The sequence below is a fragment of the Microcaecilia unicolor genome, chromosome 1, assembly GCF_901765095.1.
Source record: "Microcaecilia unicolor chromosome 1, aMicUni1.1, whole genome shotgun sequence".
NCBI lineage: Eukaryota > Metazoa > Chordata > Amphibia > Gymnophiona > Siphonopidae > Microcaecilia > Microcaecilia unicolor.
The window spans coordinates 81,454,725-81,477,503 of NC_044031.1; the positions used below are offsets into that span (position 1 = coordinate 81,454,725).

Sequence of the window (22,779 nt, forward strand, 5' to 3'; positions counted from 1 at the left end):
CTCATGTGTCTGTGGGTATATGCATGTGCTTTCTTATCTGTGGTGTGTGTGTGTGTATATCTCTGAACTGGAGGGCAGAGGTGCTTTTAGTGGAATATTTCCCAAACATTGTATTGCTTTGAAAAGAATAATAAAATGGAAACAAGTCTCATAATATATCTAACCATTTGAAGTCTTTCTGTGTCAAGAGATATTAAAGGACGGATTTTACAGTTTAACCTCAGGGTGCCACTGTTCCAAGGCAATAAGTATTGCCGATCTGCTTCATCACTAGGATACCATAAACATAGCAACCAGTAACAACCATGGTTTGGTTGTTGAATCTCACAATTTATAGCAACCATTAAGAAAGCTTATACATATTAAATCACTAAGGGGTCCTTTTACTATGTTGCAGCAAAAAGTGGCCTTAGTGCGCCCTTGCAAAGGTTTTTCCCGTGCACTATGGCCACTTTTATTGCAGTTGAACTAATGTTTTTTTTCTATGTTTTGTATTAATGCTCGTGTGCTACTTTTGCCACTAGCACGCAGTCATTAAAAAAATTAGTGTATGTGTGCACTTACCATAATCCATTTTGTAGGCAGTAAGGGTTCGGTCACCATTTCTGCACTAACCAGTTAGTGCATGGTAATGTAGTTGTGCTAACTGATAGTGCAGGAATGCCCACTTGGCTCTGCCTCCAGACACACCCCCTCAAAATAGTTTTTAAAAATATTTTTAGCGTGCAGTTAGTGAATGCACATCTGGCACTTGCTGCAGAGTGCCTGAGCGCATCCCACGGTACTCCATTTTAAGCTGTGTGTAGGCATGTATTAGCACCTAATGCAACTTAGTAAAAGTGCTCCTAAGTTTATAACAAAGAAAAAAAATAGAAACCTTTATTGCAAAGAACCAGTCTAACGAGGATAGGAGTTTCTGCAAGGGGGGGTGCTGGCTTGGTGGGAAGAACATTTGCTCCTTAATTCTCTAATCTTCTCCTGCCATTTTTGTACTTAGCAGTATACAAGAATTGATTTGAATTGAATGCTGCCAGTTATGCATGTAAATTAATTGTTAAATTACGTGTTTGCATCAATTAGGCACCAATTTGCAGTTGTGTGTATCTAGTCAGTGTTATGTAATCAGTGTGTGTAATTTCTTTAGTGTGTAAATGCTAGAGGGTATGGTCATGGGAGGAGCATGAGCAGGTCATGGTGTGCCTAGCCTTTATGCAATAAAGTTATAGAATACTGGAACATGAGCATGTACACCAGCCATTGAGCTAGCTTAAGTGCTCATGCCTAAAGTTAGTCATTATAGAATTAGCTCTTAATGTACATACTTTAGGCGACCTTTTTAGAATTCCCCCGTTGGAGTATTTCACATGGAATTATTTCCATTCCTTCTCCGGGTGCATGTTTTAGTATCTTTGTTGTAGAGGGATTTAAGAAATGGGATGCAGCTTTGGGAATTGCCATAGCAGAACATTTATACAAAAAACCAACAGGGTTCTTTGGTATCAAACATTTTAGATGTGGTTATTGTGGCTACACAGCAACAAAACCATCTATATTCCTATTAGTGACCACTCAAATGTATAAACTCTTATCACATTTAATCCCCTAATGAGAATGATCTCACCAAGGTCCAGTTCTGTCATCCACAAAGGTAAGTCATGAATTGTCAGTGGTCATGAATTATCTCCTCTCAGCGTCTTGGTCTCTTCCTTGGGTCTTCTTTTTTTTTTTTTTCCAGCTGCAGATTGAAGTTTCTTCCTGTTGGTTTGTTCTCTAGAAATTTTGGGGGTTGGGTTTCAGGTGTAGCTTGGCCCAAAAACTTCTGCTCACGATTTGCTGGTTCCGCCTTTTGGGAGAGAGACTCCCCCTATGATTGGCTGTAGTTTCATTGGTAGTGAACATTTTACTTATTTTTGGCTGAGGGTCTTAGATCAGGATTATTCTTGTAAGTTTACCCTATGACTGATGAGTTTTGGTCCTTGTCTGGTTTTCAATTGATGGTTTTGTTTTTCCTGTGCATCCACTAGGCTAGGCACAGTCAATTGGTTATTTTAGACCAGTATGTTAGTTTTCAGTTAACCACAGATAGTGCCACCATGAAAGCTATCAAACCTCGTTCTGACCTTAGGGCTTGGAGCCATTAGTTTGGCAGTAGCCATTTTTCTATCCTCTGAATAAAATACTTGAATACATACACACACAAACTTATTTACAACATTCTCCAGCAGAAAAAGAAAAGATATTTTGTAACAGTTTAAACACAAGACAGATCCTCTTTTAAATCTAGGATATTATCTGCCTGATGTTCAGTCTGTGGTGGTCAACAGTTTTTAAAGCCAGTGACAGCCACAGGCAGGATTAAGCTCAGATATTCTGGACTCCAGCATAGAATATCTGGGGTCAGCCGCTGACCTGATATTCAGTGCTGTCACCCGCATAGCTGAACTGCCAGCTCCTCCCTAACTCCGCCTACAGACTTCCCCAACACTAACTAGACAGTGCTTCGGTGGCCAGAGCTGATATTCAGCATGATTTTTAAGCAGGCAGGAGCCTCTCCTACCCACTTAAAGCACATTAAATATCGACCACAGTGTGTTCTTAAAGAGTTCAAGGGTAGTTCTTCATTTTCCCATTGGCTTACCACAAGTTTTCATCACCACTAGCTTCTTCCTTTATTTTGTTTGAGCTGCTTTTTAATTCACAGAAAATGTCCTTCATTCTTGTGTATTTGTCCCTAAAAAACATATTGTTTCTAGAACAAAGGCTGTTATCAAGGTATATGCTCATCAGCTGGCTTATCACACCTTGGTGAAAGTTATCTTGCATTTTATATGTTAGAGAGAACCCAAATTTTTGTTCCTATGCATTTTACAAGACTTGTTTAAAATTCATCGTGCTGTGTACAGAAATTCTTGTAGTTCATTATTCTTCTTTTGCAGTTGTTGTAGTTAACCAGTCTGAGTTCCAATATTTTCTATTCTGGAATCTCTTGCCAAGGCTTTTGCCCTGCACTCAGCGGTATTGACAAACTTGTATCGCTCAGAATTTTCAAGTCTGTTTCCATTGTGTAAAGTTCTCATTTTAGTTTACTCTGACCTAAACCATCAATAGGGTCTTTCCCAATCTCCTATCCTGCTCTTTTCCATATGCCCAGTAAACATGGCAGGGCAGATATTCCTTTAAAATGCTGTGTGCCTGTGTGTTTTGTTTGAGTGTCATTATTTGTGTGTCTGAAAGGAGAAATTACCTAATTGCTATTTTTCAGTGGATAAAAATTTCTGTGCTGCACAGCTGGAACTGCTTCTCACATAGCAATGAATTGGTCCATGGTTTGGGCGCCTTCATTTCTCTGTAATCTCCAGACTGGTTTTCATACTTGAAATGTGTTTTTTCCCTTGTCTTTTGGCATAGACTGATTTTTACCAAGGAGATGAAGTAGTTTGTAAACACCGCTTGATTATTTTACCCCCTGACGCAGCCCTTGAGTGGGTGAAACATGGCCAGTGTCGGGCTTTTTTTATGGACCTCACATGAATAAAGTATTTCTCAAAGGACCATTTTCTGTGTGACCTGCTCCTTTCATACCACTGTTATAGCATTCTTTTCCAGCCTATCTGTGTATATGTGTATCTGTGTTGTCTGTATGTGTGTCTTTGACTTAGAGGAGAGAGGGGAGGTGAGGTTTGAATGGAGTTGTAACCAAAGCGGCTACCACTGTCCCATGCCTACAGTATGTGTTGGCAGTACACATAATAACCATTAAGAAAACTATTCAGCTGAGTCAGTAGGCTTCACAGTAGAATTTACAACAGAGGAAATTAAAATACACATCTAAGAAGCAGCCTTTAGTCCAGCTGCATCATCCTGAGACTCTTCCTCAGAAGACTTCAGTTGATGGGACACATGGGGATCTCTTTCTCTCCTGTGGTGTTACCCCCACCCCCCCCCCCCAAAAAAAAAAAAAAATAAAATTTAAAAGGTTTAATTGGGCATCTACTCGTAGCTGCATTGGTTGCTGGAACATGGGTGCGAGTAGTGTGTCTCACCGACATATGTCAAACTAATTAATTTTGACAGGTGACACCCACTTCCTAGTTCTCAGCCAATGAGAAGCAAGGACACCCCTCAGCCCACCTTATTTGCATAACCCCACCCCTTTTAGTGATGCTGCAGGAAGTGACTATAGCCACACTTCTTTTCCCAAGATGACAGTTACCACTGTGCACACTACGTCAGTGCCTGTTTCCACTACTAGCTGCCATCTTGGATAGGGTCGTGTGATGGGAAGTGATGTCAAATGTCCCCTGATGCCACCCCTACAGCTGTGGAGAAACATATGCAGCTTAACCTTTTTTCTCACAGGAAAGAAAATAGGTATTTGTTTTCTTTTTCTTTCAAAAGTATACCTTGTGCTTATTAGGTCCATCTGTTTTTAAGAACGACAGGCTGATTGCTCAATGACAGCTGTTTTAGGCTTTAAAACAAAAGGCTGGACCCCAGACCCTCCTCCTTCTCTGTGCTTTAAAGGGCACATCAACTAAAGAACTAGTGTGAACTCGATGTGCTGCAGCCCTCCTGCTTTTTGTGCCTGAAGAGCTGTTTACCTTTAGACATATCAGACATTCCCCCCTCCCCTCACCTTTCGGGACTGTCTGCAGAAAGCAGCTCTGGTGAATGTGAATTCTCACACAGGAAGCAGCACTTCATTCTGTCTCTGTTTTAAAATTCAACAGTAGTTCTTTTTGTCTATGTGGCCTTTAAAGCTAAAAAATGTAATGTTGCTTTTTCCCTGCATCGGTTAAAACATGCCGTTTTTTCTTTGACTTCTTTGACATGTCTTTAAAAGCAAACAGCTCTTCAGGCACAAAATACAGGAGGGCTGTGAGAGGAGGGGACACAGCACATCACATGCACACTAGTTATTTTTTTCTATGTGGCCTTTTAAGCAAAGAGGAGGATGAGGAGGGTATGAGCTTTTGTTTTAAAGCCCAAATTGTCTGTATTTCAGCAATCAGCCTGTCAATCCAGCTTAAAATAAGCACAAGGTATCCTTTTGAAAGAAAAAGAAAACAAATGCCTATTTTCTTTCCTGTGAGAAAAAAGGTTAAGCTGCACACATTCCTCCACGGCTGTAGGGTCAGCATGGGGGGTGTTAGATGTCACTTCCCATTACGTGATCCAATCCAAGATGGCTAGTAGTGGAAACAGGAAGTGATGTGTCCAGTAGTAGCTGCCATCTTGGAAAGGGGTATGTGACTATGATGTCACTTCCTGTGACATCAACCAAAGGGAATGGAGTTTGGGTATGAAATAAGTTGGAACAAGGGGCATGATTATTCAAAAGAGGCAGGTTTGGGCGGGGCTATGACATCAAATCTAGTGATTTCACCGAAGGGAGTGGGGCATGGGTATGGCTTGGCCGTGTCATCACTTCTGATTGCCTGAGAACCCAGAACTGGGTGTGTTATCTGTCAAAATCAATTAGTTTTACGAGTGCTGATGAGATTTAGTACGGTGTGGTTCAAGAGACCTTCTACTGGTTTGTCGGAGGTATGTTGGAATTTTTTACTGAACACCCACCTCCTTATACTGGTGATGCTATGCTATTCTATATGATTCTTATATTCCGCTAAGTTCAGAAGAGATTCTAAACATGTCAGTGCTCTGTCTCCATCTGCTGGCAGGCAAGGATAACAACTCACCTGTTAGGATGATGCAGCCAGACTAAAGGAAAGGAAATTATCAGGTATGTCTAAATTTCACCTTATTTGGGAAAACTGTGGACGACTTAAGGTAAATTCAAGAGTCTTAGGTTAAGATTTTGAAACTTTCAGGATTTTCCAGTTTAAACTTCACAACCATGTTTTCTATAACCACTGGAAAATTTGTGACCTGTGTATCAGAAACCTGAAATGTAATGGTTCCAATATAAAATAGGCAAGAGAAACAGCAGCGGCAACCAAAACAGGGACAATATACCAAAGTGCACAATATTCTTTTATTAAGCATCTTCAATTGACTCAACACTGACTGTGTTTTGGCCTATCAGCCTACATCAGAAATCTGAAAATCACAATTTCATTGTCAAAGTCAAAATGCAAGCATCGGGTGCACTTGATAACCAAATAAAACTGGTCTTGTCTAATTCAAAGAGCGCCAAATACCCCTGTTTTGTATTGAAACCATTACATTTCAGGCTTCTGATTATACAGATCACAAATTTTCCTATGGTTATAAAAAACATGGTTGTGAAGTTCTTGATTATATAGACAATGGGTCATGTTGCTAGGTGGCATTTTTCAATTTCGGTATCCATGTAAATGTGTGGTCTCAGTTCAAGGCATCCTTAGTGTGTCAGTAGTTTTTCACGGTGCCCCTAAGTCAATAAAAACTGAAATGCATTTCCTTTTCTACTGAACACAATACAAAGACATTTACTATGCACATTTCCCAAAGCTAACATATTCTTTTTAAAACAAACAAAATAAAATGCTTTTTTCTTCTTTTGTGGTCTGGACATTTTTATTTTTCTATCATGTCGGTTCCAGTTTCTCTTTTCTGCTTTCCTGTCTGTGGTCTGCTAATTCTCCCCCACCTCACCTCACCACACCACACCCCACCCCACCCCACCACTCTCCCTCTTGCTTCATCAGTCCCTGGCAGCAGCATTTCAACACGCTGCTTGCCTCTAACCTGAAAGCCTCCCTCCTGCCATGTGCTGCTGCCGGGAACCTGTCTACTGCCTCTTCTCACCCTCCAGCGGGGGTGGGAGGCAAGATTCGCTACCCTTGCAGCCTTCTCTTGCTTCTCATCCTCCGGCGGTGCCCGAGATTCACTGTGGCTGCTGCTTCCTCTACAGAGCCGCCTACATGGTGGCAGCGTGCGCAGTGCGCATCCCCTTATTCAGCATCTCCCTCTGTGGTCACCCTGTAACTTTGCTGCGGCACACCAGGGTGCTGCGGCACACATTTTGGGAAATGCTGATCTATTAGATATTGTTCCAGCACAGCACTCAATATTCAGCAAAAATTCTAAATTTAGACTGGTCCAATATCAAACATTGCCAAAAGAATTTATGAACCTAGTCAATATCTTTTTTTTCTTTCACAATGGAGTTACATATTGTCTCAAACAGTCCTTCAACCAATTCATAAAAATATACAGCATTCATACATTCTTTTATCAAAGTGACCTCAGTAAAGCCTGCAAGCGTGGTGGGTGGTGAACATCACTGAGGTCACTTTGATAAAAGAATGTATGAATGCTGTATATTTTTATGAATTGGTTGAAGGACTGTTTGAGACAATATGTAACTCCATTGTGAAAGAAAAAAAGATATTGACTAGGTTCATAAATTCTTTTGGATCTATTAGATATGTATTTTTTGATCCAGATCATCTGCAGTTCTTTGTAGAAGCTAAACAATTGGAAAATGTCTAATTTGGATGCCGGAGGTTACTAAGGAGTGACGAGAATGTTAGTTAGGACTTTATTCACCGTCATTGTTATTCCTTTTTATTTCTTTTTTAAATATGCCCTTTTGCTTCAAGTGATATTTTCCTTTGGTTCTCCTCAATTTTGTGGACGAAATAGAACATATTGTTGTGGTATTTATTTATTTGGTATAATGGTGGAATTTATTTATTTGGTATAATGTTATTCTTTTTTTTCTATTTCTGTTATGTGCTTTTCATTCAAGTGGTTTTGCTTGTATAAACTTATAAATGCAAATTAAAAAAAGAAGATGCTTAATAAAAGAATATTGTGCACCTTGGTATATTATCCCTGTTTTGGTTGCCTCTGCTGTTTCTCTTGCATGTTATTGACTGTGGAGGATTGTTCTTTTGTTCTTGCCAATATAAAATAGCCCATTATTGTACAACCTGAGAGTATAAGATCACAGTAGCAGACCATATAGAATTAAGCATAACAGCTCTTGGCAGAGTACTCTTCCATTTGACATAGTCTGCTCCACCCATTAGCCTCTAGCACAAATGGCAGAAATTTTGTCTTTATAAAGATCTAGTAGTTGCAGCTGTCCTGCTGCGGAAACCAGGGATCATCTTCAGTTCTACAACATTTGAACGGTAAAAACAGTCCCAAAGACAGATTAGAGATTCAGTTCCAAGGCATGCAGTGATACTGGCAGAGTTTCCCACTATTCCAGAACCTGTGAGGTAGTTGTGCCCATCAGCCAGCAGGTGGAGATAGAGAACTGAAAACTGAGCTGAGTCACATCTCTCTTGGCAGCCAGTCCAGCTCCTCAGTATTTTCTATCTCCAGCAGGTGGGTGGACACATTTTTAAGACTCTGGTTCTGAGTGCTTTGAACTGGTCCCAAGTTGAGCTGTGCAGTTGGTTTGAGTCTGCAGAGTCATATCTGGAGGTCTTCAGATTCCTGTCTCTGGTGCCTCGCGAACTTACTTCTTCCCTCCCTTCACCTCTCCCCTGTTTCCTGTGGAGCTTTCCTTTCCAGCACAACAACCTTAAAAACAAACAAACAAAAGAGAGAGGAGAGCATTGGACAGAGTATCAATCCTGATCCTTTCTCATCTGGGGTAAGACTTCTGGAGACTGTGAGCTTGAGCCGGCAGTGGTAACTCCGACTTTGACTTGGAATCACTTGGAGGGCTGAAAGTTCTACTTGGTGCAGGGGAGGGATCCTGACTCATCGCTTGGGACCACATTGTGCTGTGCTTGTGACAGTTGGGATGAATGGTGAGTCCTGCAGAGGCAGTTAAGCAATGTTCCCGCTGTGGGACCCACCAGCCAGCATTGGGACATTGCATTGTGTGCAAGCTGGGAATCCCATGAAACATGAAGCAAAGGGTTGGTGGCAGCACATCTTTGGATTTGGCGCTGCATCTGAATATGCATGCACAATTTTAAGTGCCGTTTATAGAATTTGGGGAATAAGGGGGATATTATCAACATGGGCTACCGTTAAGATGTATTATTTTATTGTTAACCCCAGTTATTAGTAACTAGGTCTCATTGCATGAAATGGGATCTGTGCTAAAATAGCATGAGTCAGTGGTAAAATAACATCTTTTAACAGTAGCCCATGTTGATAACTTCGCCCCTAAATCCACTTTCTGTAGATATTTTATGGATAGTGTTGGACTGAATATCCATATAGGACTGGGGTGGAGGGCAGAAACTATAAATTATCTGCTTAGTAGCAGTCCAAAAGCCTAGATGTTCTACTATCTGTATAGCAGCTGAATATTACCACTGTATAGATAATGGAAAATAAGTATATTCAGCACTTCTGACTATCCATTTTATGGTGATTGAATATACATAGCTTTTTAAATGCTGGGGCCACCATTTAGTACAAAACAAAAAACACAGTGATGCAAGCACTGAAAACTGATCCATACTGTTTTCCTATCTGCTTGAGCTTGCATTTCTTCTGCCAAGGATTTTTCATGGGCCTATCCTGTTGTAAGTTGAGAACAAGAAAAACCCAATTCAAGGGAGATAATGTGGTCATGCTAGGATCTCTAGCAGATAGGTGTACGATTGCTGCCACCATTGTGATCTCTAAAATCCCTTATTCTTCTTGAATGCTATTTATGCTCATTCCTTTTTAGCCACTTATTTTGAAATCATACTGGGAACTATGGCCTTTTTATTTCTCTTCTTTTATGTATGGCCTTGTCTTCTTTAATGTATGTATTTAACAAGAAATTTTTGTACTTAACAGGGTTCAGTGTTACCTATGGGCTGCTCATTTTAGAAAGAGAAGGACGTCCATCTTTCAACATAAAACGGAAGATGGATGTCCTCACAGAGATGTCCAAATCGGTATAATCGAAACCCGATTTTGGACGTCTCCAACTGCAGTCCGTTGCAAGGACATCCAAATTTCAAGGGGGCATGTCAGAGGCGTAGTGAAGGTGGGACTTGGGCGTACCTAACACTTGGACGTCTTTGACCCATAATCAAAAAAAGCAAGGATGTCCCTGCTTGGATGTTTTCACCCGGACATGTTTTTTTTTACGAATAAGGCACAAAAGGGTGCCCAAAATGAATCGGGTATGACCTCCCGTTACTCCCCCAGTGGTCACTAACCTCCTCCAACCCTTAAAAAACATGTTTAAAAATATTTTGTGCCAGCCTCTATGCCATCCTCAGATGTCATACTCGGGTCCCTGGAGCAGTTTTTTCTTTTTTTACTTTTGAGAATTGTTGCAAAGTCCGTGGGATAAAGCGCCTGCATGTTTTATACCACTTTGCAGAGTTTTAAAAATTGCCCTTCAGTGATTTATCTGTTTATCCCATTATAATTCTTTTTACCTACATCATTTCACTCTTCCACTGCTTCCTTCGGTACTTCTCTGTCTTAACAAAGTTGACCCTCTTCTCTGCCTTAAATTATATAGAGAAGCATTGTCCATTGTGTAAGTACCAGATGCAGTATCTTTCTCTTCTTCATAGGTTCTGTTGCCAGCTACTTGAAAAATACGTGTTGTAAATGAGATTCTATTTTTGATATTTGTCAAATAAAAAATCTCGCATTAGCCACAGCTCCCCTTTAATTATGATCCTGTGGATGTCTTTCCCTAATCTATTCAACTCTGCTACTTGCATTCGAAGAGTATATGTCACACATATAAATGAGTGTGCCATTTTATATCTAAGATGATGTGCTTTTCCTTCTCTCTTCGTCCTACCCTTTGCATTTCCATTGTTTCAGTATTCTTGTTTACGTACAGTATTACATGTTTTGTACATTTTTGGGATCTTGCCGGGTATTTGTGACCTGGATCCCCTCTCCAGTCGGTTCAAAACTCTGCTGCCCGTCTCATCTTCCGCCAGGGTCGCTTTACTCATACTACCCCTCTCCTCAAGACCCTTCACTGGCTCCCTATCCGTTTTCTCATCCTGTTCAAACTTCTTCTACTAACCTATAAATGTACTCACTCTGCTGCTCCCCAGTATCTCTCCACACTCGTCCTTCCCTACACCCCTTCCCGTGCACTCTGCTCCATGGATAAATCCTTCTTATCTGTTCCCTTCTCCACTACTGCCAACTCCAGACTTCGCGCCTTCTGTCTCGCTGCAACCTACGCCTGGAATAAACTTCCTGAGCCCCTACGTCTTGCCCCATCCTTGGCCACCTTTAAATCTAGACTGAAAGCCCACCTCTTTAACATTGCTTTTGACTCGTAACCACTTGTAACCACTCGCCTCCACCTACCCTCCTCTCTTCCTTCCCGTTCACATTAATTGATTTGATTTGCTTACTTTATTTATTTTTTGTCTATTAGATTGTAAGCTCTTTGAGCAGGGACTGTCTTTCTTCTATGTTTGTGCAGCGCTGCGTATGCCTTGTAGCGCTATAGAAATGCTAAATAGTAATAGTAGTAGTAGTGGATTGGCCACTGTTGGAAACTGGATGCTGGGCTCAATGGACCTTTGGTTTTTCCCAGTATGGCAATACTTATGCACTTATGTACTACTTCCCCATCTAACTTTACCCTCTTCCTAGCTACTGTGGTCTTCTGTGACAACAGCTTTATCAAAATTTGTTTCTTCCATAGGGGTCTCCAAAATACAGGTGAATTTGATATTTAAGAGATTTGTTTGTCTAACTTTGTGAATTAGCTGGATAGATCCTGGGGGGGTTTAAATTGTATCTCTTTCCGAGTGAGTAAACTTCATCCAGGCAAATTGTTCCCCTGCCAGAATTTACTGACATAAAGAGGTAATACAAGAGGCATTTCCAAGGTGCAGCTGGACTTTATCTGGTCAGTGCTCTTATTCAGAGCTGGGTAAAGTTAAGCAGGTAAGGCTGGTCAGGGAAAATGGCTATTCCCTAGATGAATCCTCTTGAATATTCTGATAGTTATCCAGATTATTTTTTATTTAAATAAATTATCTGCTTGCTGGCTGTTTGAAAATGAGGTTCAGATATGTTTCATTAAGAAAGAAGTCTGTAGGGATCCTTTTCCATTGCCTCTCTTCTTTCCCTCATTCTTTTGCTGGTTCATGATTAGTCTTGCTGGTTTTTGTCAGCTCAATGTCATTTTCTGAGGTGCAAGTTATTAAAAAACTACAACTTGTACAGAAACCAGCCTTGCTTATTCTGTTGGGCCCTTGTAGCCTCCAGTTCATTCCCTAGGATCTGAAACAAAAATGGCTAGGTTCATATTCTGAAATAGTAGCTAATTTATCATTTGTTTTGACTATCACAGCATGCTTGGAATCATGTTAAAACGGTAGTGCTTGAAGCTAGACTGAACCTGCTCTTTTCTTTGCCATATGCTTGAATCTATTGAAGCTATTGGGAAAAGGCAATTTGAAATTATACTGAAATTGCTTTTGAACAGCTGCCTTTTGAAGTTTTTTTGGTAAGGCCCGTTTAGTAAGGGCTGAATGTATGCTGAGGTGATTGAGTTTAACCACTATAACAAGTTAGGAACATCTGTTACCACACATATTGAAGCATATAATTAATGTATAATGACAATTTCTGTGGAAATGTTTTTAATGATAAACACTTTATGATCTGAAGATTTATGTTTTTGTTTGCTTCTGAAATGAAGAAGTCACAAAGCATTAAAAGCAGTGTCCTAGTGCTAAAAATCACCTAAAAATGCAATCTTTGGGTTTATGACTGATCTGACTTTAGTTCATGGCTGCTGCATTTGCTGATTAAAACTCAGTTTTTCCCCACATTGTTAGCACATATTAAGAAGGATGTCTGACATGTCAGGTGTTCATTTCCCCTGCAGATACCTTTGATCAGTCCTAGTCTAAACTATTGAAATAATCTGAGAGATTTACATTGCACTGCAGAAAGTTTTCACTGGAAACTCTAATACATATATGATTGATTTTTAATTGATTTGCAGAGAAAGAAAAACAAAGGATTGAAGACAGAGAAAGGAGACATCAAGAAAGGAAGGAAAAGGAGGGAAGAATCAAAGTAGTAAGTGGTTTACTGTAGCCTGAAGTGGACTTTACAGAAGATTTTATTTTTTTGTTTCTTCATCAGTGCTGAGGGAACAGGGAATTGAAAAAAAAAAAACACCCCAAGTTTTCCTGCTGCCTCTTGCAGTTCCTGACAACTTGTAATATTTTTATTAACATTTTTACAAAATAAAATTTCACAAAACTCTCACTATGCAGAGTCTTTGAAAAGCATGTGATAACCATTCGAGTGAAAATGCTGCTAGCAAAAAATATAAGTAAATTAAAAGAAACATAAAGAGTAAGAGAAATAAAACCTCCATACAGTAGTAACATTCTTTGTATTTTCCTCATACATTCACCCATAGCCCATGTTATGAAAATACCGTTGCAAACAACCCCAACTTTTCACATGAGTTGTGCAATTTCTACATGCTGTTAATTTTTCCATAAACATCACATATCTTAGCCTGGTCTGCCAGATTTCGGTGGCGATGGAGGGGTTGAACTTTTCCAGTTAGAAGCAGTTACCCACTGAACTGCTACAGAGCAGTAAATTCCACACTTAAGTAGTTTTGGACAATTCTACTCTGGCCTCTAGATTGTTTACATAGACAGATACACTTCCCTGTTCACATTCTTTCATGCACTTACACTGGTCTTGCTCCATTCATTTCCACTTTAAATCCTATTCACTCAAACCTTTCACCCTACCTGCACTCCGCACATATACTGTATATTACACCAGCCAGCACACCATACTAGTCTCATCTCCTTCCCTCCCCGCCACCATCCATATCTTTCTTCAATGTTTTCCTAAAGCATACCTTCTGCCCTCAAGTCTCTTTCCCCTCCCACCAACATTTCCTCCCCCCACTCCCTTTTCTCAGCCCTTCAAATATCCAAGTACCAGAATATTTCTCCTGTTGATAAGCAACTCCTCAGCAGATACGAAGTTCCAGTCCAGTGGCGTACCAAGGGGGGGGGGCGGTGGGGGCGGTCCACCCCGGGTGCACGTGGCTGGGGGGGTGCCGCGGCGCGCGCCTGTCAGCTGAGTTCGCTGACTTCGCTAACTTCGCTGCAGCTCCCTCTGCCCCGGAACAGGTTACTTCCTGTTCCGGCCGGGGACGCCCAAATCGCGAAATTTAGGTCGACCTTAGAGATGGCCGTCCCCGATTTTCGGCGATAATGGAAACCAAGGACGCCCATCTCAAAAACGACCAAATACAAGTCCTTTGGTCATGGGAGGAGCCAGCCAAGACACCAACCGGGCACCCTAGGGGGCACTGCAGTGGACTTCAGAAATTGCTCCCAGGTGCATAGCTCCTTTACCCAGTGGCGTTCCGTGCTTGGCTGACTCCCGGGGCGGATCGCCGCTGCGCACCCCCCCCCCCCCCCGGGTGTAGTGCAACAGGGGGCCCCCCCCGGCGGGGTCCCCCCGGCGCAGCGCCTCTCCCTCCCCCCCCCCCCCCAACAGTCCCCACCTGCCTACCAGCTGAGCTCCGTGCACCCGGCACCTCGAATCTGCAGCGCTGCTGACTGTAAAAGAAGAAAACCGTCTCGTCGTTGGCCCTTCACTCACTGAGTCCCGCCCTCTGATGTAACTTCCTATTTCCTCGAGGGCGGGACACAGTAAGTGAAGGGCCAATGACGAGACGGTTTTCTTCTTTTACAGTCAGCAGCGCTGCAGATTCGAGGTGCCGGGTGCACCTGATAGGCAGGTGGGGACTGTCGGATGGGGGGGGGGAGTGAGAGGCGCTGCCCCGGGGAGGTCCACGCCAGGGGGGGTGCCGTGCCACGCCGGGGGGGGGTGGACGGAGCACCCCCCATCCGTTGACACCTGGGGTGGACTGCCCCCACTGCCCCGCCCTTGATACGCCACTGCCCTTACCTTGTGTGCTGAGCCTCCCAACCCCACTCCCCACAACTGTACACCACTACCATAGCCGTTATGGGTGAAGGAGGGCACCTACATGTGGGTACAGTGGGTTTGTGGTGGGTTTTGAAGGCTCACATTTACCACCACAAGTGTAACAGGTGGGGGGGGGGGGGGGGGGTATGGGCCTGGGTCTGCCTGCCTGAAGTGCACTGCACCCACTAAAACTGCTCCAGGGACCTGCATACTGCTGTCATGGAGATGGGTATGATATTTGAGGCTGGCATAGAGGCTGGAAAAAATATTTAAAAAAAATATTTTTTGAAGGTGGGAGGGGTTAGTGACCACTGGGGGAGTAAGGGGAGGTCATCCCTGATTCCATCTGGTGGTCATCTGGTCATAAGAAAAAATGGCCCAGGTAAAGTCGTTCAAGTGTTCGTCAGGGACGCCCTTCTTTTTTCCATTATCGGTCAAGGACGCTCATGTGTTAGGTACGCCCCAGTCCCGCCTTCGCTACGCCTCCAACACGCCCCCGGGAACTCTTGTCGTCCCCGCAATGGAAAGCAGTTGAGGACGCCCAAAATCGGCTTTTGATTATGCCGATTTGGGTGACCCTGTGAGAAGGACACCCATCTTGCGATTTCTGTCGAAAGATGGGCGCCCTTCTCTTTCGAAAATAAGCCTGATAGTTACTCCACAGGACTTAAAGGCCAGCAGTATTGGGGAAAAAAAAACATTTGAAAAGAATAAAAATGAATGTTCTACCACCACAAATGATCATAAAAGTAAAGTGTACCTCGAAGAACTCCCCGGATGGCAAAAACAACACAGAAACTGGAATCAGTACACAAGATGACTTCATAAAGGAGTAGACATCAGTATGTATGGTTGTGAAAAAGGTCAAATGCAGACTTAAAAATCGCCAACAGAAACTTTAAAAAGATGATAAAGGCTTCATTGTAGCAAGGCAAACCATTAAAAGTATTTGTCAAAAAAGCCAACCTTCCTGACTGCATTTAAATTAAAAAAGTGGAGACAAACTTCAAAGGTGTACTTATAAAAGTCGTTCTGCCATGAGCCTAGCAGCCTTCGAAAAGCTGGATGGTAGTGGCGAGAGGCGCGAACAGTGGGAGTTTAAAAGAAGTGGTACACTGCATGATGTGCGAAATTATGGAGTAAATGCACGAGCTCCTGCTGCCACATGTTTCCCCTCCCCACCCCCAACATCAGTGCGGAAGAGCTGCATGTGCTGTGTGCGACTGGATGTTGAAGAAGAAGTTGAGTAAGGAACAGCAGCTTTCTCCACTGCCTGAAGAATTATTTGACTCGATGGCTATGTTTAAAAACCAGCTCGCAAAAATCTTGAAAAGTTAACAGGCTCTCATGAGCTGGTGTGAGCTGGCTCCAGCACACCACTGGGCTTGCCACAAAAAGAGAGCAGTGAAGAATTCCAGGTTTTGCCAAGATTTACTCCTTATTAGGAAACCACATTAGTCTGACAATTATATCTGTTTTTCCACACGAGGAGGGTCTAGCGCTCAATGGGGCCTGCTCATTAGAAATCTCCACTACGCCATCAGACACTTGCCTTAGGGTAGTAGAAACAGGTCTCTCACCAGTCCCAACATGTCTCCATTCTTTGCTTTCTCTGGGATGTCTCTGATTTTAATATTCCTGCAAGCTCTGTTTTCCATGTTATCAATTTCTTTTGTCTCACCAACTAGCTGACCTTGACTGCATATTGTATTTCCAACAGTTCCTCTGTGTGTGATTCCAGCATATGTTCTGCTTCCTCGAGTCTGTTCCCTGCTTCCACAGTGCCGCCTTTTAAATTACGTATCAAAGTTTTAAGTTCTGACTTTACCTTCCAAATATTGCTTCTTAATTCAGCAACCCATGACTGTATATCTGCATTAGTGATCTGCCCAGCTGGGCAGTCCTTCTTTCCATCATCATTTGCATTCTCTGTTCCTGCCACCGTCACCATCTTTTCCCTTGAGTCTCAACTCATAGCTCCAGGGTCTCTGCTACCTTCTATTGGGATAAAGTATGCCTTTAAGAACTGTCCTTTCTTTTTAGTGATCATGTAAATTAATTCTCCATGGAACTGCAGCTGTATCCTGCTTGGGTGCCTCCCAATGTAGCTGGATTTGCTCCAGATTTATAGAAACTCAACTTGGGTCCTAAGGCTCTATATTGGGTGAAGATGTTGCTTCCTCCTTTAGGCAAAAACCTTTCTTTCGTAGGATGGAATGTAGGCCCTTATTTTGCATATTTGTGAAATATAAGTGGCACTGGTGATCACTGCCAGGGCTTATTTGCAGATGTTGAATTACATGGCTACAAGCCATCCATGTAGTACCTCTACAAGCCATCCATGTAGTACCTGACTGCAAATAGGGTGCAGTAGAATTGGTGCTTCCATCCTCTTACTGACATCTCTCGTCCTTTGATTCAACTTTGAACTGTATTATGATGATGGATTCCAACACTAGTCCCACAGTGTGGTACGTAGATGCAGCAAACTTGTATACTATTGTTCAGAAGTAGGAGACCCCTCAGGTCAATCTCTTCACTAGCAGTAGGAGCACAGAGCTTCCTCTGTACTGTTCCATCCTTCCATTCTCTGAATGTCTACCCCAGATGCACTGGAGATTTCAAGGATTTGGTTTCTTCTGTACACGTACCCCTCCATTTTTCTCATAGCAAAAATCCAGCAAAAATTCAACAACCACCAAATACCATGACTCTTATAATGCCATGTTGGCTTCAGAAGACCTGGTTTCCTCTTCTAAAAAAGCTGATGATTCTTCCACCATGAAAACCCAAGGATTTCCTGCATTAACACATAACCACAACATTGGAAATTGACCGTTTAGTCTGTGCTCTAGGCTTACCAACACCTATCCAGGACTTTCATAGCTGTAAGAAAACCATCCACTACATATACATGTTGTGCTTCAAAAATGATTACAATCCTACCACTACCTATCTGCCTACCATCATTGCGTATATCATTTATCTATAGTCCTTGGCTCCAGGTAAGGTGTCTTCAGTGAGAATGCGTCTGAGTACTGTCTCTAGTTACCATGATTTGGTTGTTCACCAAGTCTTTCAGTTTCTCGGTATCCCTTCATTTTATGTTTCATGAAAAGAATTCTTCATATCAAACCACAGCTGCAGAAGCCCCTGTTTCATGGGACCTTAATCTTGTTTTAACTTCCAATTTGAACCACTAGAGTCTGCTTTACCTAGAAAGTGCTCATCTCCACTAGAAGAATGTGTCCCGTCCGTAGCCGTGACAACCCACAGACTTACCCTGTTTCTGGGAGTCAGTGTCTGTGCTGGCTTCTGCTTGTCTCTGTGTCTGTCTTAGGTTCTCTCTGGCTCTGTGTGCTGATTGCCCTACTGAACCTCACCTGTGTGGGCTTTGCCTCTTCCAAGATGGCTGCCACCTCCTCCTCTTTGCCAGCATCCAAGATGGCTCCCGCTGTTCATTCCTATGGGCTGACTGCTCTGTGTGTCAAGCCTCTGTTTGGTTGCAAGGTGATTGCTGCAGCTGTGGCTCTGGTGTTGATGGGCTTTATTAGTCACTTGGAGAGTTCAGTCCTGGCCTTTGCATCTCATCTAAAGGTCCTGGTGTATAGAGTGCTCTGTACACGGTTTCAGTGTTTGCTCTGTGTGAGTTTCTATGTTTGTTTAGACTAGCTAGCTTAGGCACCGTCTGGCTTGTAGCCTGTGCATAGCTCTGCTAGTTCTCTGTGTTTGTTTCCAGTGCATGACTAGTTAGCTTAGGCACCGTCTGGCTTGTAGCCTGTGCATAGCCCTGCTAGTTCTCTGTGTTTGTTTCCAGTGCATGACTAGTTAGCTTAGACACCGTCTGGCTTGTAGCCTGTGCATAGCTCTGCTAGTTCTCTGTGTTTGTTCCTAGTGTTAGACTAGCCGCCCTTGCTAGCCACTATCCCGAGACTGTGTTTGTTCCTAGTGTTAGACTAGCCGCCCTTGCTAGCCACTATCCCGAGACTGTGTTTGTTCCTAGTGTTAGACTAGCCGCCCTTGCTAGCCACTTTCCCGAGACTGTGTTTGTTCCTAGTGTTAGACTGGCCGCCCTTGCTAGTCACTATCCCGAGACTGTGATTGTTCCTAGTGTAGACTAGCCAGCTTAGGCACCGTCTGGCTTGTAGCCTGTGCATAGCTCTGCTAGTTCTCTGTGTTTGTTCCTAGTGATAGACTAGCCAGCTTAGGCACCGTCTGGCTTGTAGCCTGTGCATAGCTCTGCTAGTTCTCTGTGTTTGTTCCTAGTGATAGACTAGCCAGCTTAGGCACCGTGTGGCTTGTTAGCCTGTGTATAGCTTTGCTAGTTCCCTGGGTTTGTTCCTAATACTTGACTAGCCAGCTTAGGCACCGTGTGGCTTGTAGCCTGTGTAAAGCTTTGCTAGTGTTCTGTGTTGTTTCCAGTGCATGACTTGTTAGCTTGGGCACAGCTTTGTTGTTAGCTGGTGTATAGCTTTACTAAGTCTCCTGAGTTTGCTCTGTGTATGTTTCTTGTGTATGACTGGTTTGCCTGGGTATAGCGTTCCTATTAGCCTGGGTACAGATTACTAGTCATTGTGTTGAATCCTGCCGACTGCCAGAACCCGGACAGTCCCTGCTTGTCTGCCTTGCCTTCGCCTAGGTGCCAGGGGGCACTCCTGGATCTTCATTCCTGCTGTTCCTGTAAGTCCTACCGGCTGCCAGAACCTAAGGGCTCAACCCTCGGGGAAAGGCAGTCAAGTGTAGGTGAAGCCTAGGTCCAGGGTGTTCCAGTTCCGCGGGTTCCGCTCCAGTGTGTTCCAGTCCAGCGGGTTTCACTCCTGTATGTTCCAGTCCAGTGGGGCCACTCCAGTGTGTCCAGTCCAGCGGGCCCCACTCCAGTGCGCACCCGTCCGGTGCGTTCCAGTTCCGAGTGTTCCGGTGTAGCACTCCAGTCCGGAGTTCCGGTCCAGTCTTGTTTCCTCTCTACTTGGAAGGTGATTTTGCCTGCCACTGCCGCTCCACGGTAGTGGCCTATGGACTCACAAACCCCGTGCTCCCGGGGAAGAAGCCTGAAGGTATGCCAAGGTCCTCGAGAGCGCGGCAAGCACGAGAGACGCGACAGAATGAGTGAAATCTAAGTGCAGAAAACCTGCAAGCCATATATGCAGTTTTCATCACAAAGTAGCTCTATGATTGCCTCCCAAGTTTTTACCTTTCAGCATCGGTAAGGAAATAGTTCTTATATTCTATTCAAAACCTTGTAGAAATGTGTGCAATGGTTTGAGAGGTTCAAAAAATTGTATGTGTATTTCCCAGTTAACAATGGAGTATATATATATTTAGTTTAAATCTGTTTATTGACGTATTATATGAAACATATATACATAATGTCCAGCAGATAACCTTACTAATACAACAGACAACTTGTAATCCGTCCACATACATCAAATTGTTTTCTTCTTTTATCCCTAGACACCCCCTCCCCCCGCCCTCCCTTCCTTGTAGTTTAAAATTCAACAGTTTTTATTGGTGACACTTCAAAGAAAACACCGTTAACCTGGTGCCTATACAGAAATTCAGAGTATATAAACAAACTCTTTTTTAACCGTATGATACAACTCGTTATCAAACTTTTAACATATTATTTCTACCCCTCCCCCCCTCTAAGTGTTGGTCAACATGTGCATGCTTTGACTTTCCATGTTGAACTAGCTCCCTCCCGTCCCGGAGGAGGTCCTGGGTCCTATACTCTGATGACCCCCTCCCCCGTTCTGGAAGGTAATACTCTTATTATGCCGACTTAGTCTATTATACCAAGCTACCTAGTGTTATGATTTGTTTTGTTTACCATGTTTGTTCTTTAGGCATAGCTTCTAATCCGCCTTAACCGCTCTCTCCCATACACTTTGAAATTTAATAACCCCACCTGCTCCCTTTACCCACCCACTCCCCCCAACCTGATATTCAAAGAAAGAAAGAAAGGAAAAAAAAAAAAACCACAGGATATGGCCGCTTCATAGTCGGTTCAGAATAAAACTTCTCGCCCTGGGCGCCAGGGACTGGATATAAGGTTCCCATTTCCTCAAGAATGCCTTCTTTCCTTTAGGGGAGGATCCCACCTCTCTCCTCTCCATCATCAGCAGTTCATATAAACTATTTCTCCAATGCCAATACTCCGGCGGTTCAGAATGTATCCAAGCCTGCAAAATCAGTTTCTTACCTACTAAACTGGCTTTCCTGATGAACTGCTGGGCTCCCCCCGTGTGCGAAACAAAGAACTCATACTGATCTAAAAGGAGACCCTGCAGAGTAAGCTGAATCTTGCTCTTTAGTATCAACTCTAGAAATCCCACAATTTGCCTCCAATAGTTCTGGATCTTATAACATTCCCAAAGGTAGTGATATAATGTGCCTTCCCTCTGCCCACACTTAGAGCATAAAGGATCAATTCCTCCTCCAAATTTGGCTACTTGATACTTTGACATGAATGCCCTATATAAAATCCTGTATTGACATTCCCTCATGGCAGCGTTTCTCGATAGGGTAGGAATCCTAGTCGATAACTTCTGAAAGTCTAGCTTCAGGTTTGGGCGCTTTAGATCATGAGCCCATTTCCCTAAAATATGGTCTGTATCTCTACCCCTGCTCATCTCCCCCAATGCTTTTTGTAATCCAGAAACCGATAAACGCCCATGGAGTATATATATATTTAATACATTTTCCTTTATGACTTTGCATCATCTGTAATCTATGCATAGATCTCATAAAAGTGCTCCGTTTCTGCCAGGGCTTTAAATGAATGATTTGGGGTAATTGTCCTTAATGCCCCTTTTTTGTTTTTGCCTCAAAATTAAAATAAAAAATGCTTTTTGGCATCTTCACTTGGTAATTAGTGCCACAAGCATATAGGTATGTAAAATCCATCCCTATATGCATCAGTTGTGGAAGCTTACGGTTGCAAATAAAATTAGACTCAAAATGGAGAGACCCACTAGTAGGGAAAGTACCATTAGCCTTTGAAAACAACATTTATGTGACAGACTTTAGCTGCTATTTACAAATAGAGCAAGACTGTTAAAAACTTTCCCGGGTGTGTTATTTGATGGTATGTCTTGCTCCGCCAAAGGATGAGCAGCTTCGCTGGTGTGAGCCCTTAGATCTGGCCGGAGACGGCGGAGTGAACCCCTCCTTCTCCAGAGGACAGCCGACCCACCCCCACTCTTCGCCTGGGAAGGCCGCCGTTCCCTGGAAGTTGAGCCTCCAGGTGCGGGCAGCCTACAGGGCTTCTGTAACAGGGGGCGGACAGGCCCAGCGGACAGCGCAGGCTCTGGATCCCCGGGAGTCAACTGGTCCGAGGTCCCGGGGGAACTGGCACGCCGGCGTGGTGGACAGCGGCAGCAGAGGTAGAGGCAGGCAGTGGTCAAGACGAGTCCGTAGCAGGCAATGGTCAAGGCAGGCAGCGGTCAAGAAGAGTCAGTAGCAGGCAATGGTCAAGGCAGGCAATAGCAGATAGCAAGGTACAGAGTTCCATCCAACGATGCGGAGCTCTCAGGAACGAAAAGCCGAAGCACTGGCTAGGAGGAGTGGTGCTCCTTAAGTAGGCCTTCTCATTAGTGCGGGACCCCAGCTGGTGCTTCCTGCGGTTGAGCGTTCACGTAACCAATCCGAGGTGACGCTAGTCACCGCTTCCCCTGCTTGATCCCGCAACCGGAAGAGACGCCGGCTATCCTCCGCCGGCGCCATGTTGCAGGGGTTCCATCCCGGAAGTGGAAAGCCGGCCATCGGCGGGAACAAGGCAAGAACAACCGGCGATCCTCTGTGGCCGGACTGAAGGCAATAGCTGTCCTCCCCCACTGGCCGGCCACCGGAGGACCTGCGGCGAAGGCCGGCCATCCGTGGCGGTCCCGGGCCCCACGGCCCACTGGTACCGGCGGCGAGCAGGTGAGTGTTGGTCCTGGCGGAAGATGGGAC

The 22,779-nt window shown here is 43.7% G+C and overlaps 1 protein-coding gene across 3 annotated transcripts in view; it reads left to right on the forward strand.

Annotated features, from left to right (window-relative positions):
• The window catches only part of WDR60 (WD repeat domain 60), a 303,464-nt gene that overhangs the window by 28,653 nt on the left and 252,032 nt on the right, over window positions 1–22,779 (forward strand). For all 3 annotated transcript variants that reach the window (XM_030198750.1, XM_030198757.1, XM_030198766.1), the window contains exon 4: window positions 12,860–12,936. In XM_030198750.1, the coding sequence (XP_030054610.1) occupies window positions 12,860–12,936 (77 nt within the window). The remainder of the gene's footprint in view (window positions 1–12,859; window positions 12,937–22,779) is intronic.